Below are 14,171 nucleotides of genomic sequence, written 5' to 3' on the forward strand. Positions count from 1 at the left end.
ATCAAACATTAAGTGTATCCTTGGTTCCCCAAGCAACACAGGAGTAATTCCTGAGTGCAGAGCCAGAAGTATATCTGAGCATCGCTGAGTGTAGCCAAAACCTCCACCCCCCCCACCCTCTAACCCCACCCAAAGTTTCATAGGTCATCTGTCGCTATGTAAAATATCCTTTCCTCTTCTCACTTCCTATTAGACCAAGTAAAATCAATATAATCTTTGGTTTCATTTATGTTGCATTAGGAAGATTCTCATTTATTTAGGATTTGGGGGATCACAGTTGGCTGTGCTTAGGGATCACTCCTTGGTCACTCCAGTAGTTCTCTGGGGACCTTACATATTTCCAGGGGATCAAACCAGGATTGGCTCTGTGCAAGGCGAGAGCCTTAACCTCTGTACTATCTGTGTAGCCCAAAATACTCTTTTAGAAAATCTGTAAGTGGTAAACTCTTTACCTGGAAATGCCTTTTCATTTTTTCTGAAAAACATTTTATTATATATATGAGGGAAATTAATTTTCTCTTAACATTCTGTTTTTTTACCATTTTTAAATTTTATTTTTGGTGAAGCAGGGTGGACTGGAGCAATAACACAGCAGGTAGGGTGTTTGCCTTGCATGCGACTGACCCAGGTTCGATTCCTTCGTCCCTCTTGGAGAGCCCTGCAAGCTTCCAAGAGTATCCCCCCATGGCAGGCTCCCCGTGTCGTATTCGATGTGCCAAAAACAGTAACAACGAGTCTCACAATGGAGACATTACTGGTGCCTGCTCAAGCAAATCGATGAACAACGGGACAACAGTGCTACAGAGCAGGGTAGTTTTAATTGAAACGTAATTAGAAAGATGTGAGGAGAGAAAAAGGGAGAAGTACATGTTTGAGAGAATGCAGGTGTCTCTCGAGGGAAGTAAGCAAGCAAAGAAATGGAGAGACAAGCAAATGGAGACAGCGTGTTCAAGAGAGAAGCCAGATTTTATCTTCTATTGATTTAGTCTGGTAGTCTTGTCATAAATCTTTAATTATTTTCTAGAGAACTTTATTTCATTATCTCCAGTCTTTTGCAGAATTTATATAGGCACATTTCTATTTAGCCTCTGTAGTGTACTTTTTAATTTATCTATCTATCTATTTATTTATTTATTTATTTATTTTTAGTCACACCCAGCCATGCACAGGAGTCACTCCTGGCTCTGCAATCAGGAATTACTCCTGGCAGTGCTCAGGGAACCATATGGGATGCTGGGAATCGAACCCGGGTTGGCCGCATGCAAGGCTAACGCCCTACCCGCTGTGCTATCTCTCCAGCCCCTGTAGTGTACTTTGTAGCTCGTGTCTGTGAGTCATCATTTATCAGTTTGGCAAAATTCTTAGTCATTATATAAAAAATATCCTCCATCTCTATGTCACGTTGTAGTACAGCCATTGCTATCATTTAATTCTAGAAATTTTGGGTCAGTGTTTGAGAGGCATATGTGATGCAGGACATTTGAAACAGATCTTCTGCATGTTCTATCTCCAGCTCTGAATTCTAGAGCACTTTTGTCAATCTATTATGTATTTCTCTATAGTTATTGAACCCGTCCTCTGAACCATTGAATGTTTTACAATTTTTATTAGGATTTAAATTTTTCCTTTGTGAAAGTCTCACTTGAATCTGCAGTGACTAGGTTTTTTTGTTTTAAATAGCATTTTTGTGTTTGTTCAGTTTCATAACTCCCATTTTTTATTTCATTAGGGGGTGGGGACAACCAGTATTGCTCAGAGGGTACCTAGCTCAGGGCCACAGGGTCAGTCCCAGTGGTGCTCAGGAACTATGCAATCAATGCCAGGGATTGAACCAGAGCTTCCGAAAGCAAAGCATGCTTTTCAGCCCTTGGATGCCCAGCAAATGTTCCCTGAGCAACACTGGGAACTGCTCATTAAGCACTAAATAGAATTAGCCCCAAAACAAAATTAACAAAAAAATGTGTTTGGGGTAGGAGAGATAGTATACGGGGCTGAAGGCACTTGCTTTGCATGTGACCCCAATTCGATCCCCAGTACTGCATGGGTCCCTATGCATTGCCAAGTGCAGCCCTGCAGGCCCTTATGACCCTGTAGGCCCAGGATGACTCAGGTGGTCCCTGGCATAACTCATCCTCAGGTCTTCCATTGACCTGCCAACCCAGTGACCTGAGAATTCCTAGGAGGGACTTCTGGGTCTCCTGAATACTGCTGGGTGTCCCCAGCTTCCCTGATTTGTGTTTTAAGGCCAGAGCAATAGATAGCACAAGAGTTAGGTAGGGTGCTCACTTTGTACGTGGCCGAGCTCAGACACAAATATAGTTCCCTGAACACCACCAGGAGTGATCGCTGAGCACAAAGCCAAGGAGTAATCCTGAGTAGCACTGTATGTGGACCTCCACTCCCTCCCGCCCTTGAAAAAAAGTAAAACTCGATTGCTCTCTCTCTCTCTTTTTTTTTTTTAATAATTGTATTTTGTGGGGCTGGAGAGATAGCACAGCGGGTAGGGCGTTTGCCTTGCACGCGGCCGACCCGGGTTCAAATCCCAGCATCCCATATGGTCCCCTGAGCACGGCCAGGGGTAATTCCTGAGTGCAGAGCCAGGAGTAACCCCTGTGCATCGCCAGGTGTGACCCAAAAAGCAAAAAAAAAAAATTGTATTTTGTGTACCTGATTGGTTAGGGTTTGGTTCATTATTTTTTGACCAGAGATATCTATATCACCTAAAAAAATTAAACTCTAACTATGAATTTTCTTTTTATTTGATGACTAGCACAATCATATAAAGTTCTACCGAGGGGCTGGAGAGATAGCACAGCGGGTGGGGCGTTTGCCTTGCACGCGGCCGACCCGGGTTCAAATCCCAGCATCCCATATGGTCCCCTGAGCATGGCCAGGGGTAATTCCTGAGTACAGAGCCAGGAGTGACCCCTGTGCATCGCCGGGTGTGACCCAAAAAGCAAAAAAAAAAGTTCTACCGAGTCTGTTTTTTAAAAAGTTCTACCAAGCCCATCTCTAATTTCTATTTTGTATTTCTCACAGGATTATGTTGACAAGGAGAAGGCAATTGCCAAAGCATTAGAAGACCTCAGAGCGAACTTTTACTGTGAACTGTGTGATAAACAGTATCAGAAACATCAGGAATTTGACAACCATATCAACTCCTATGATCATGCACACAAACAGGTGAGGAATAGCTACTTGCTAACAAAGAACAAGTTGCTTGTTGTTATTTCTGTTAAGTTTTGTGAGTGTACCCAAAAAACTTGACTGTGGTTTCTTATACCTGCCTGTCTTTCTTTATCTGCTAACATCTGACTGAGTTGGTATTTACAGTGCCAAAGGTACTGACTAAGACTTCTCCCTGTAAGATTTGATGTAGAGTGAGTGGAGAATCGTGAACTTAATAAAACTTAAAAATTTTGTCTTTGAATGATTTTTTCCTGTTTGTTTTTTTTTCCCCTTTTAACTCTGTGCTAGGGTAGAACAGGCTACCTCAGTAAGATCTGAAGTTGGTCTGTTTCTATCACTGCTGTCACTTTAGCACAAACCTGGTTCCCCTCACATCTGCGACATACTGCAGTTAGTGATAGAGTTTGAGACTCGTGCTGAAAGATTTCTGAATTACTATTTAATTTGGTGGTTTGACTAAGGCTCACTAGAAGGTTGTTTGTTTTACTCCCTTTCTTAACATGCTGAACTTCAAAATAGTATTCCACACCGAGGACATTTCATCTTGTCTATATAATTTATTGCTTAATTGGCTGCTTTCTGTCATTGAATCATTTTGTTATCTATTATTTCCAAAACCTTGGAAAGGTAGGAAAATCTTAAGAAAAATATGAGAAGAGATTGTAACTTGAACAAAAACTTCTGGTACGGCATGTTGAAGAGCTTCCTTAAAAAAAAAAAACAAAACTGAATTACCTTTCTTCATTAGTTTGGAAAAGAAGCTTTTACCTAAGTAGCTACTGCTGTTTTGAAGCCCTTAACAATTCCCCAGGGAGGATTTTAGAAGAAAATTAGTTTGTAAATCTATAGAACAGATTTTGCTCACCAAGAATTTCAGGCCATTTGCTCTTGGATGACTTAGCAGAATTTACTAGATCTTCCCAGGCGGGGAGGGACAATGGCTTTATTTGTCAAATTTGTAAGATTTATGGGCATTACTGAAGTGCTCACTTGAGATGGATCTGTGGGACAACGTTTCTTTAATCTTTGCTTCATCTTCCCAGCAAGCCTTAAGATTTCAGAGCACAGGTAAAAGGCGTGTATTGACTAAATTTTACTTTTACTAACAAGGATTGTTTGTAAACTGGTTATGGTGTTATTCTTTTTGTAATAATCTCTTCCACATTTAACCACACCTAACCAATTTAGAGGTCAAGATAGCTTTTTAAAAATTTATTTATTTGTTTATTTATTTTTGGTGAAGCAAGATCTTTTTATTGAAACTTATTTAGAAAAATTTAAGTGGAGAGGAGGTATGTTCAAGAGAAATATGGACTTCTCAGGAGTGGAAATAAGCAAGCAAAGAAATGTAGAGACATGAGAAACATATTTAAAGAACCTTCTAAATCTATTTGAATATTGTTTATACTGTCAGCTCTATTTAATTTGGAAAAAAAATTAGACAGTATATGGACAAGAAGATGTATTGGTAATTACTCCTTCAAAGAGTAACTTGTCAAGAAAGAAAAATACAAAAGTTTATTGTATTATACTGCTTATCTAATAATTTTTCCACTTTTTTAAAAAAATAATTTCCCCTACTCAACTGTTTTAGTTTCATTTAATTTTTTTGGATTGGGCCACAAACAGCAGTTCTCAGGGCTTAGTCCTGTCTCTGTGCTCAGGTCATTCCTAGTGGGGCTTGGGGAACCATACGGGGTCTGGGGAATCAAACTTGGCTGCCACCTGCAAAGCAAATAAATGCCTTACCTGCCGTGCTCTCTCTCCAGTCTCGATCGTTCCACTCTTAAGAGTTTCATAGTTCTGTTACAGAATTAATTAATAAAGCTAAACAAAAACATTTACCATCCAAAAATACCCACCTTTTGGGGATATTAAGATTTTTTTTTTTTAAAGAATTACGTGTGGCAAGCCAGAGAGCTCTTTCCTTGCACACAGCCAACCCACATTCAGTCCCTTGTGCCACATACGGTTCCCTGAGCTCACCAGGAGTGATCCCTGACCACACTGCCAGCTGTTGATCCCCGCCGTGCACCCCAACCCACCAAAAAAGAATTGTCTATGGACTTGGGGGTGATTTTTTTTCTTTGATAGGGCTTAAGCATTTACTTTGTATGTAGGAAATGAGCACTGCATGGTCCTGTGGCCCTGAAACACAGAACCAGAAGTAGCCCCTAAGTGTGACTCCACCACCACCAAACATAAAATAAAATAAAATCATCTGCGGCAAATGACTCATTAAGAAACTTCAAGCACTAAAAACTTAGAATTTTAATACTTAGATTATTTAAAATACTGGGGCTGGAGCAATAGTGCAGTGGGTAGGGCGTTTGCTTTGCATGTAGCCAACCCAGGTTCGATTCCCAGCATCCCATATGGTCTCCTGAACACTGCCAGGAGTAATTCATGAGTGCATGAGCCAGGAGCAACCCCTCTGCATTGCTAGGTGTTACCCAAAAAAGCAAAAAAAAAAAATATATATATATATATACATATATATATATACATATATATTTATTTAAAATACTTAGAAAAGTTACCGTTTTATTTGATAACTTGTTTTTTGAGTAGAAAGAAATATAAAATGTATCTCAAGCTTGAATAATATATAATTCAGTGAGCATTTGGGGTAGTACCCAGAGATGTTCAGGGGCTGTTCCTGGTTCTGGGTTCAGAAGTGATCCCTGATGGTATTTGGGGGACCATGTGTGGTGTTGAGAATCAGACTAGGTTAAGCCTCATGCTACTGTGACCTCATATCTCTGTAATATCTTTCCAGCTTTTGAAAGGAAAAGGCTAACCCCAAAGTAGAAAAGATTTAGATAGTAAATCTGGGCAGAAGTCTAGAACCGAGATCCACATTGACAGCATTAATGTGATGGATAATAGAGTTTTCGCGTTCTCGGTGTTAGAGTGTGGCAGTTGTTACAGCTGTAATTCATTTAAGTTGGACCTATTTATTCCCCAGTGCCCTTGAGTCTCAGTTGGAAGTGACTTAGTCTCACCACTTTCCTCTGTTGTAGTGAGTGGTTTCTACCTGGAAAGATTTTCCCTTCCGGGGGACACTTGACAATGTGCAGTAACATTTTAAGTATGACAGCCAGAAGGATAGTGAGTGCTGCTGTCCTTCAGAGCACAGAAAAGGCCCTTGTAGCATAGCATTTTTGAACCAAAATCTCAAGAATGGGGCCAGAGAGATAGCACAGCATGTAGGGCTTTTGCCTTGAATGCAGCCGACCAGATTTGATTCCCCGCACTCCATATGGTCCCCTGAGCAGACCAGGAGTGACCCCTCAGCACAGAGACACAGTAGGTCCTGAGTACTACCAGGTGTCACCCACACCCCAGCCCCCAGAAAATGTCAATAATGTTGAGGTGGAGAGACCCTGTTCTATTAGAATACTGTAAAATTTTATTACATACAACATTGTGGTATTATTTAACTTCTGTTTAGTACAGCTTACTAGCTAACACTTAAGTTCGGATTATATTATAAACATTTATGAAGTATTCATTCAGATGATCCCAGGTGTTTATTACTTTTTTAGATTTCCGACAAGAAATTAAGAATTTCTTACAGAGCTCATTGTCCTGAACATGGAACGTAGCTGTAGGCTGGAGACATGGCTAAAGGGCTTATGGGATACCATCGCCGATAGCCTGGACAGCTCCCTGATGACAGAGCTGGAAGTAGCCCCAAGAACCACTAGGTGTGAACCCCCTTCTCCCCCACATTTTGTGTTTTTTTTTTTAAAGGAAGAAAGAATATATATCTATAATCCCTGATTAAGGGAAAAGAAATATCTTGCTGATGCTAATAGATGAATAATCGTATTATTCACCTTGATCCAAAATACATTTTCAGGGGCCAGAGCGATAGTACAGTGGGTGGGTGCGTTTGCTTTGCATGCAGCAGACCTGGGTTCGATCCCCAGCATCTCATACTGTCCCCTGTGCACAACAGGAGTGAAACACTGAGCCAGGAGTAAACCCTGCGTACTGCTAGGTGTAACCCCTCACCTCTCCTTCCAAAAATACATCTTCAGTATTAAGAAAAAAAAGAGATTGGGGCTGGAAAGAGATAGTACAGTGAAGTAGGGCACTTTTTTTTGGTGGAGTATCTTTTATTTGGTTGGATTGTAGGCTGTCTCTTATATGTATATCTCTTACATGGCTGTCCAAAAGTAAGTGATAGAATCTTGAGACAGAATACTTCTAGAAAATAAAAGAACACATAGTGGACCACAGTGGTAGTACAAAGTGCTTGCCTTGCACACAACTAACCTGGGATCCCCAGCATCCCATCTGGTCACCCCGAGCCCTGCTAAGTAATTCCTGTGTGCAGAGCCAGGAGTAACCCCTGAGCATTGCTGGGTGTGGGTCCCCCAAAATAAAAATACATAGCTAGCACTAAATACAAATACTTTATAGTTCAACTTCCCCAGAACTTCGATTTTCTTTTTTTTTTTTTTTAATTTGGGGCCAGGTGAGAACTTAGAACTTCTAAAGAACCTTTAATTGACCCTGATATAACACAGATAAATAACTCCCCAGTGGAGATGAAACCTGTTCTTCATCCCTCTCTGGACATGAACATATCATACAATCGGACCTTCCATCTTCCAAATTTATGTTCTAAAATCATAAAGAGACACCCTGTCTTGTCTTCCAGGAAGGCACATAGGATTATTATGAATCTGAGATAATAGGTAAGTACATTCAATCCTGCATTAGTAAGTCCTAGTTTGCATCTTCAGATTGTCACCACTAAAATTTTCCAGAAGAAATACTTATTATGTAGTGGTAAATTAGTATAGGTGAGCATAGGCAGGATTCAAAACATACCCTTATCTTTATTAAAATAAGTAATGTCTCAAAGAGAAGATACATATTACATATTCACCCTCATTTGTGTTCTTTTTTGTTTTTTTTTTTTTTTTTTGTATAGGTTTTTTGGGAGGGAGGTGTTACATGCCTCTCGCTGTTTGATCTTCAAAAATGAAAAAGCTAATTAGACATTTTGGCTCTTTCTGCAGATTAACCCTAGTTTATGGTAACTTCAGTACATTTTGAAATCTCCAAAGGTAGTCCTTGCCATTCCTCAAGAGGTAACCAAATCTATAATTTGCTTTTATGTAAGTTCTGATATGCCTGGGTGCTCAGTGAACATTAGTATCTACCTTCTTTTGTTGCTTTAGTTATAAGTTAAAGGTAAAATTGAAACTTAATTTTTTCCCATTATTAACTTTTTAATTTGTATCTCTTACTAAATTTTTTCTGCTAGTGGATATGACCTTGGAAATAATTTTCTTTAGCTTTCCAGGGAATCTAAAATTTTAAACTCAGAAGAACATGCTTTTCCCCAGAGGTAAATTTGTAGTCATATAAATTTGTGCACTTATTTTAGCCTTTTTTTTTTTTTTTGGTGCCTTCAAATTGATTCTTTTTTGTGTTTTGGGTGGTTTGATTTTGGGGGTTTTTTTGGGACAAATTTTTGTTTTGGTTTTTTTTTGATTAGGTTTTTGGACCACATCAGGCAGTGTTCCAGAAGTACTACTGGCTTGGCACTCATAGATAAATCCTGGTAGTGCTGGGGGAATCATATAGGGTGCCAAGGATTGAGCCCTGGTCTACCCACTATGCTATCTTCTCAGCCAACTCTGGGTTCTTCTAATCGATTTTATATATGGCAATAAGAATCCTTCACTAACCTGTAGTATGTAAAATAGATTATACAGATTGTGGTTCGAAAGATAGTATTTGCCTTGCATGAAGCTGATCCGGGCTTCTTTCCCTGATACTGTTTATAGTCCACTGAGCATAGGGTTAGAAGTAGGCCCTGAGTACCACTTGGTATGGCCCAGACTATGCCCCTCCCCCAGCCCAAGCCCACAAAAAAGGCAATTTGTGGGGCTGGAGAGATAGTACTGTGGGTAGGGTGCTTGCCTTGCATATGGCTGACCCAAGTTCAGTCCTCAGCACACTATATGGTCCCTCAAGCCCTGCCAGAAGTACGCCCTGAGCACCACTGGGTGCAGTCCTCATAAAAACAAAAGAACAGTCCCACAGATTTATTTTGTCTGACCTTCATGGTATTTTCCTCCCTTCAGTTTCACTTGTTTCCCAATTTCTTTTTCTTTTGCATATTTTTTTTTTCTTTTTGGGTCACACCCGGCCAGGCACAGGAATTACTCCTGGCGGTGCTCAGGGGACCATATGGGATGCTGGGAACTGAACCCAGGTCGGCCACGTGCAAGGCAAACGCCCTACCCACTGTGCTATCGCTCCAGCCCTTCCCAGTTTCTTTTTAAATGGGGAGATTTTAACATAACTCAGTCAGGCTTGCAAAATTGAAATATCTGAGAGAAAACTGGACTTCTTATTTTAACCTAATAATTCTCTAAAACTGAAGAGTTTCGAGTTTCGTAAAGAGTTTAGCTCCTTAGAAAGCTAAATATTCCTCAGCTGTGATCTCTGCTTCATATTGTCCCTTATACCCACTTTTCTGGTATATCTCCAAACCTGACTAAATATTTGCATTTGTAACCCAGTTAGAGCTCCCCCACAAACACACACACATCCTCACAGGTTCTGATTGACACTGAAGAAGTTGCTTAGTGATTAACAGCCTCATTATTCATTTAGTATTGGGCCCAACTTCTTGCAGTTTCAGAATTATCAGGGTAGTCTAATCCAGTTAGGAAAATCCGGTGCTGTAAAGCAGCTTTGTGAAACTTCTTTAATCTCTGTCTTGATTAGAGGAAAGAATAGTTTCAACCTGCCTCTTTCTTTTTCTAAAATAGTTCAGTATGAAATCCCCTGTAATTACAGGGGACCAGGGTTACTCACTGCCATACTGATCCCAGCAGTATGGACCTAAGAGCTACCCAGTAGTATGGACCTAAAGACTCAGGCTTGACCCAGCAGTGCTCAGGGATCACCAGTGCCACTTTTGGTGGCACTTAGGAGACTGTTCAATGCTCGGGATTGAACCTGGTGCCTCTGCTTGCCAGCCATGAATTCCAGCCTTTTGAGCTTCCCTTATCCCCATTTTTTATATTCTTGGAAACAATTAGAGCCTCATTTAATACCAAGGCCTGTGTAGTTGGGGAGATAACTGCAGTAGTCAGAAGTATCTGCCTGGTGTACAGTGGACCGTGCACTGGTCACGTGGCTTCCAAGCATCACCAGGTAGGTATAGCCCTGCTGGCACCCAGTGGGGTGGAATATCTGGCAAACCCTTTGCAGATTTTGACAGAAAACCAGTTAGGGTCCTTTTTCATTCTTCAGTACAGGAGATGTAAGCGAAAGTAGGCATGGTTCAGAGATGATTCTAGAACTGAATATGAATCTGGAAGGTTCTAAGTATAACCTTTCTAAGAAGTGAAATCACCACTATCAAATACCAATGAGGTCACTCCATAGTTATTCTTTATTTTGTGTGCTTTTAGGATGCTTACCCAAAGAAAACCATAAGTTGATTATTGTGCAGATGTGAAGTAGGCTTGGGAAATCATAGATTACTTATGAATCCCCAAACTTGGTAAATATAAAATGGCAGTTTCCTTTCAAAGAGATGATTCCTTAAGAGAAATAAAGCAGCTGTAAAGAGAAGAGTGTAGTGTTCAATAGAGTGAGGAAGCCCCTCAGGGGCAGAGAGGAGAGCTCAGGGGTTGGGGTGCGGGCCTTGAGTGCCCCCTACCTGGCTTGGAGCCGGAAACACAGCACGGGCCTGGACTGACTGTGCTGTTGGCTGTTTCACAAGAAACCTCTGAGCCCCTAGAACACTGGTAAAGAGGCTCTCCAAAAAAATAATGCATCTCGGACTTCAGCGTACTTTAGCTTTAGTAATCTCTAGCAGAGAGGGTTTTTTTTTTTTCTTTTTGGATTACACCCAGTGATGTTCAGGGGTTACTCCTGGCTCTGCACTCAGGACTTACTCCTGGTGGTGCTTGGGGAACCATATATGGGCTGCCGGGGATTTAACCTGGGTCAACTGCTTGCAAAGCAAATGCCCTACCCGCTGTACTATTGCTCCGGCCCTGAGAGGGGATTTTTTGTTTTATTTTTGGAGGGATTAACCCTGGCAGAGTTTGGGAGACCATATGGGGTGACAAAGATTGAGCCCAGGTCTGATATACTCGGGACAAATGCCCTACACTATGGTAAGGGAAATATTTATATTCAGAGATACCACTGTGAAAAGGAACCCCTGTTTCTGGGGGACATTTTTGCTTAATATGGCTATTCGGGGGCTGGAGCAATAGTTCAGGTATGGCCTAAAAAACAAAAAGAGAAAAAAAGATTGTTCAGAATATTTAGATGGTCTCTATACTCACCACTTCTACTCTTGTATCCAGCTTTCATAACTTAGTTAACCTTAGAAAAATCTTTGCCTTGCTCTTCAGGCCCATGTTCTCCCTCAAACACGGATCCTGCTTGCTTGTCTCTGCTTCTTTAAGAACTTGCATTTTTCACTCTGAAGAGTTCGAGTATGTTATTTAGAACATAGGATTTTTTTTCTTTATCTTCTGCATCTTTCTAAGCAAGTTGGTTTTTTTTGTTTGTTTGTTTTTGTTTTTAGCTTTTTGGGTCACACCTGGCGATGCACAGGGGTTACTCCTGGCTGTGCACTCAGGAATTACTCCTGGTGGTGCTCAGGGGACCATATGGGATGCTGGGATTCGAACCAGGGTTGGCCGCGTGCAAGGCAAACGCCCTACCCGCTGTGCTATCGCTCCAGCCCCTCTAAGCAAGTTTTATTCCATAAAAACTATGTTCACAAAAAAAGAAAAGGAAAAATCTACATCTGCTTAACGTAGCCTTCTGCTTTAGTGAGAAGTGGTGACCTTTAACAGATCCCTTGAGAACTAGCATTGCTTTAAAACCCTTCATTCTCTTTCATTTCTCTTTTTTCTTAGTTTTTTGGGCAGCGCTCAGCGATCCTCAGCAGGGGTTAGTTACTCCTGACTGCACACTCATGGATCTCTCCTGACAGTGCTCAGGGGGGCCATATGGGATGCCGGGGATTAAACCTGTGTCACCCCATGCAAGGTACCACCCTAGCACTTTACTCTCTCTCCAGCCCCTGTATTTCTAACTCTTTTGTTGATTTTATACACTGCCCCAGTATAAAGAGAAGTATTTTTACCTTATTTATGTTCTACAGTTTTCAGCTTGTTTTCTGCTTCTATACATTCGGCACAGAAATGCTCTGTGGTAGAGATTCTATAATGTAGCTGCTGTGATTTACTGTAGTTTGAAAAGACAGAGCAACCTAAGGAATAATGATACGTTGGTGAGTGACAGTACTGCAAGTTTTGTTCGAACCGGCATGTTCCTGGTTCCTTTGCATGTCCTAAGCATCTGTTATGAATTATGCTTCTTCATATTGAGCAGACTGGAGCGATAGCACAACAGGTAGGGCGTTTGCCTTGCACGTGGCTGACCCAGGTTCGATTCCTCCATTCCTCTTGGAGAGCCCGGCAAGCTACCGAGAGTATCCTGCCCGCATGGCAGAGCCTGGCAAGCTACCCGTGGTGTGTTCGATATGCCAAAAACAGTAACAACAAGTCTCACAATGGAGACGTTACTGGTGCTCGCTCAAGCAAATCAATGAACAATGGGACGACAGTGCTACATATTTATATAGCAAGCAAATCTTGCCTACAGATACCATCTGGGGGCTTTGAAGATATACTTAAAAACTCATTATCCTCGGTCAGAGCAGTAGTACAATGGGTAAGGTGTTTGTCTTGTGCGTGGCTTAACCCAGGTTTGATCCCCAACACCCCTTCTGGTTCCCCCCAGAACTGCCTGGAGTAATTTCAAAGTGCGGAGCCAGGAGTAAGCCCTGAATATCACTGGGTGTGACCTAAAACAAAAACAAAAAGCTTACTATCCTCAAAACCAGTGGCATATCATTTCACATCCTGTAAGGTGGCTAAAATAGTGAAAACAGTAGCAAATATTGGAGAGAATATGGGAAATTGGGATTATCCTGCATTAACTAAGGGAGTTATAAAATGGTAGAGCCTGTCTGGAAAAGGGAGCTGGTTGTTCCTCAGAATGTGAATTGTAGATTTACTATGTGGCCAGTTTCATTCCAAAAGATGAAAATATGTGTCCACCAAAAATTATACAAGATTAATCATAGAGGCAGGAGAGATAGTCCAGCAGATAAGGCACTTGCCTTGCACCAGCTGACTCGGATACAATCCCCACAACCATGCAAGCACTGCTAGGTGTGACCCAAAAACAAATTTTAAAAGATTATTCATAGCATTATTCATAATAAAAGTGGAAACAGCCCAAATTCCAGTCTGTTGATTGGATAACTGAAGTATGATACGTCTATTCAGTTGTATATTTGATACTATTAAGAAATGACTTATTGAAAAAATAAGCAAGAAATTTGAATACTAAAAAAAGGGAAGGAAATGTCTTTTTTTTTTTTCTTTTTGGGTCACACCCGGCGATGCACAGGGGTTACTCCTGGCTCTCCACTCAGGAATTACTCCTGGCAGTGCTCAGGGGACCATATGGGATGCTGGGAATCGAACAACCCGGGTCGGCTGCGTGCAAGGCAAACGCCCTACCCGCTGTGCTATCGATCCAGCCCCCAAGAAAGAAATGTCTTGCTGTGGCCGGAGAAATAGTACAGCAGGTAAGGCCCTTGCCTTGCACGCAGCCAGTCCAGTTTCGATTCCCAGCATCCCATACGGTGCCACAGGCACCTCCAGGTGTGATTCCTGAGTGCAGAGCCAGGAGTGACCCCTGAGCATAGTAGGGTGTGGCTCAAAAAAACACAAGAACAACAAATGACTTACTGATAGAGGCCTGCACTTGCCTGGCATGCAGCTGACCCAGGTTCAATTCCAGACATCTGGTATGGTCCTCCAGGCACTGCCAGGAGTAATTCTCAAGTAAAGAGCCAGGAGTAAACCCTGAGCATCACCAGGTATAGCCCCCAAACAAAGAAA

The 14,171-nt window shown here is 41.5% G+C and overlaps 1 protein-coding gene and 1 non-coding gene across 12 annotated transcripts in view; one reads left to right on the top strand and one right to left on the bottom strand.

Moving 5' to 3' along the window:
- The window catches only part of GPATCH8 (G-patch domain containing 8), a 92,790-nt gene that overhangs the window by 62,400 nt on the left and 16,219 nt on the right, over positions 1-14,171 (top strand). For all 11 annotated transcript variants that reach the window (XM_055131793.1, XM_055131797.1, XM_055131796.1 and 8 more), the window contains one exon: positions 3,040-3,183. In XM_055131793.1, the coding sequence (XP_054987768.1) occupies positions 3,040-3,183 (144 nt within the window). The remainder of the gene's footprint in view (positions 1-3,039; positions 3,184-14,171) is intronic.
- LOC129403942 (small nucleolar RNA SNORA66) lies at positions 3,467-3,599 on the bottom strand. Its single transcript, XR_008629574.1, has one exon. It is a non-coding gene; the product is annotated as a small nucleolar RNA SNORA66 (small nucleolar RNA).

This window comes from Sorex araneus, chromosome 3 (assembly GCF_027595985.1).
Source record: "Sorex araneus isolate mSorAra2 chromosome 3, mSorAra2.pri, whole genome shotgun sequence".
Lineage (NCBI taxonomy): Eukaryota > Metazoa > Chordata > Mammalia > Eulipotyphla > Soricidae > Sorex > Sorex araneus.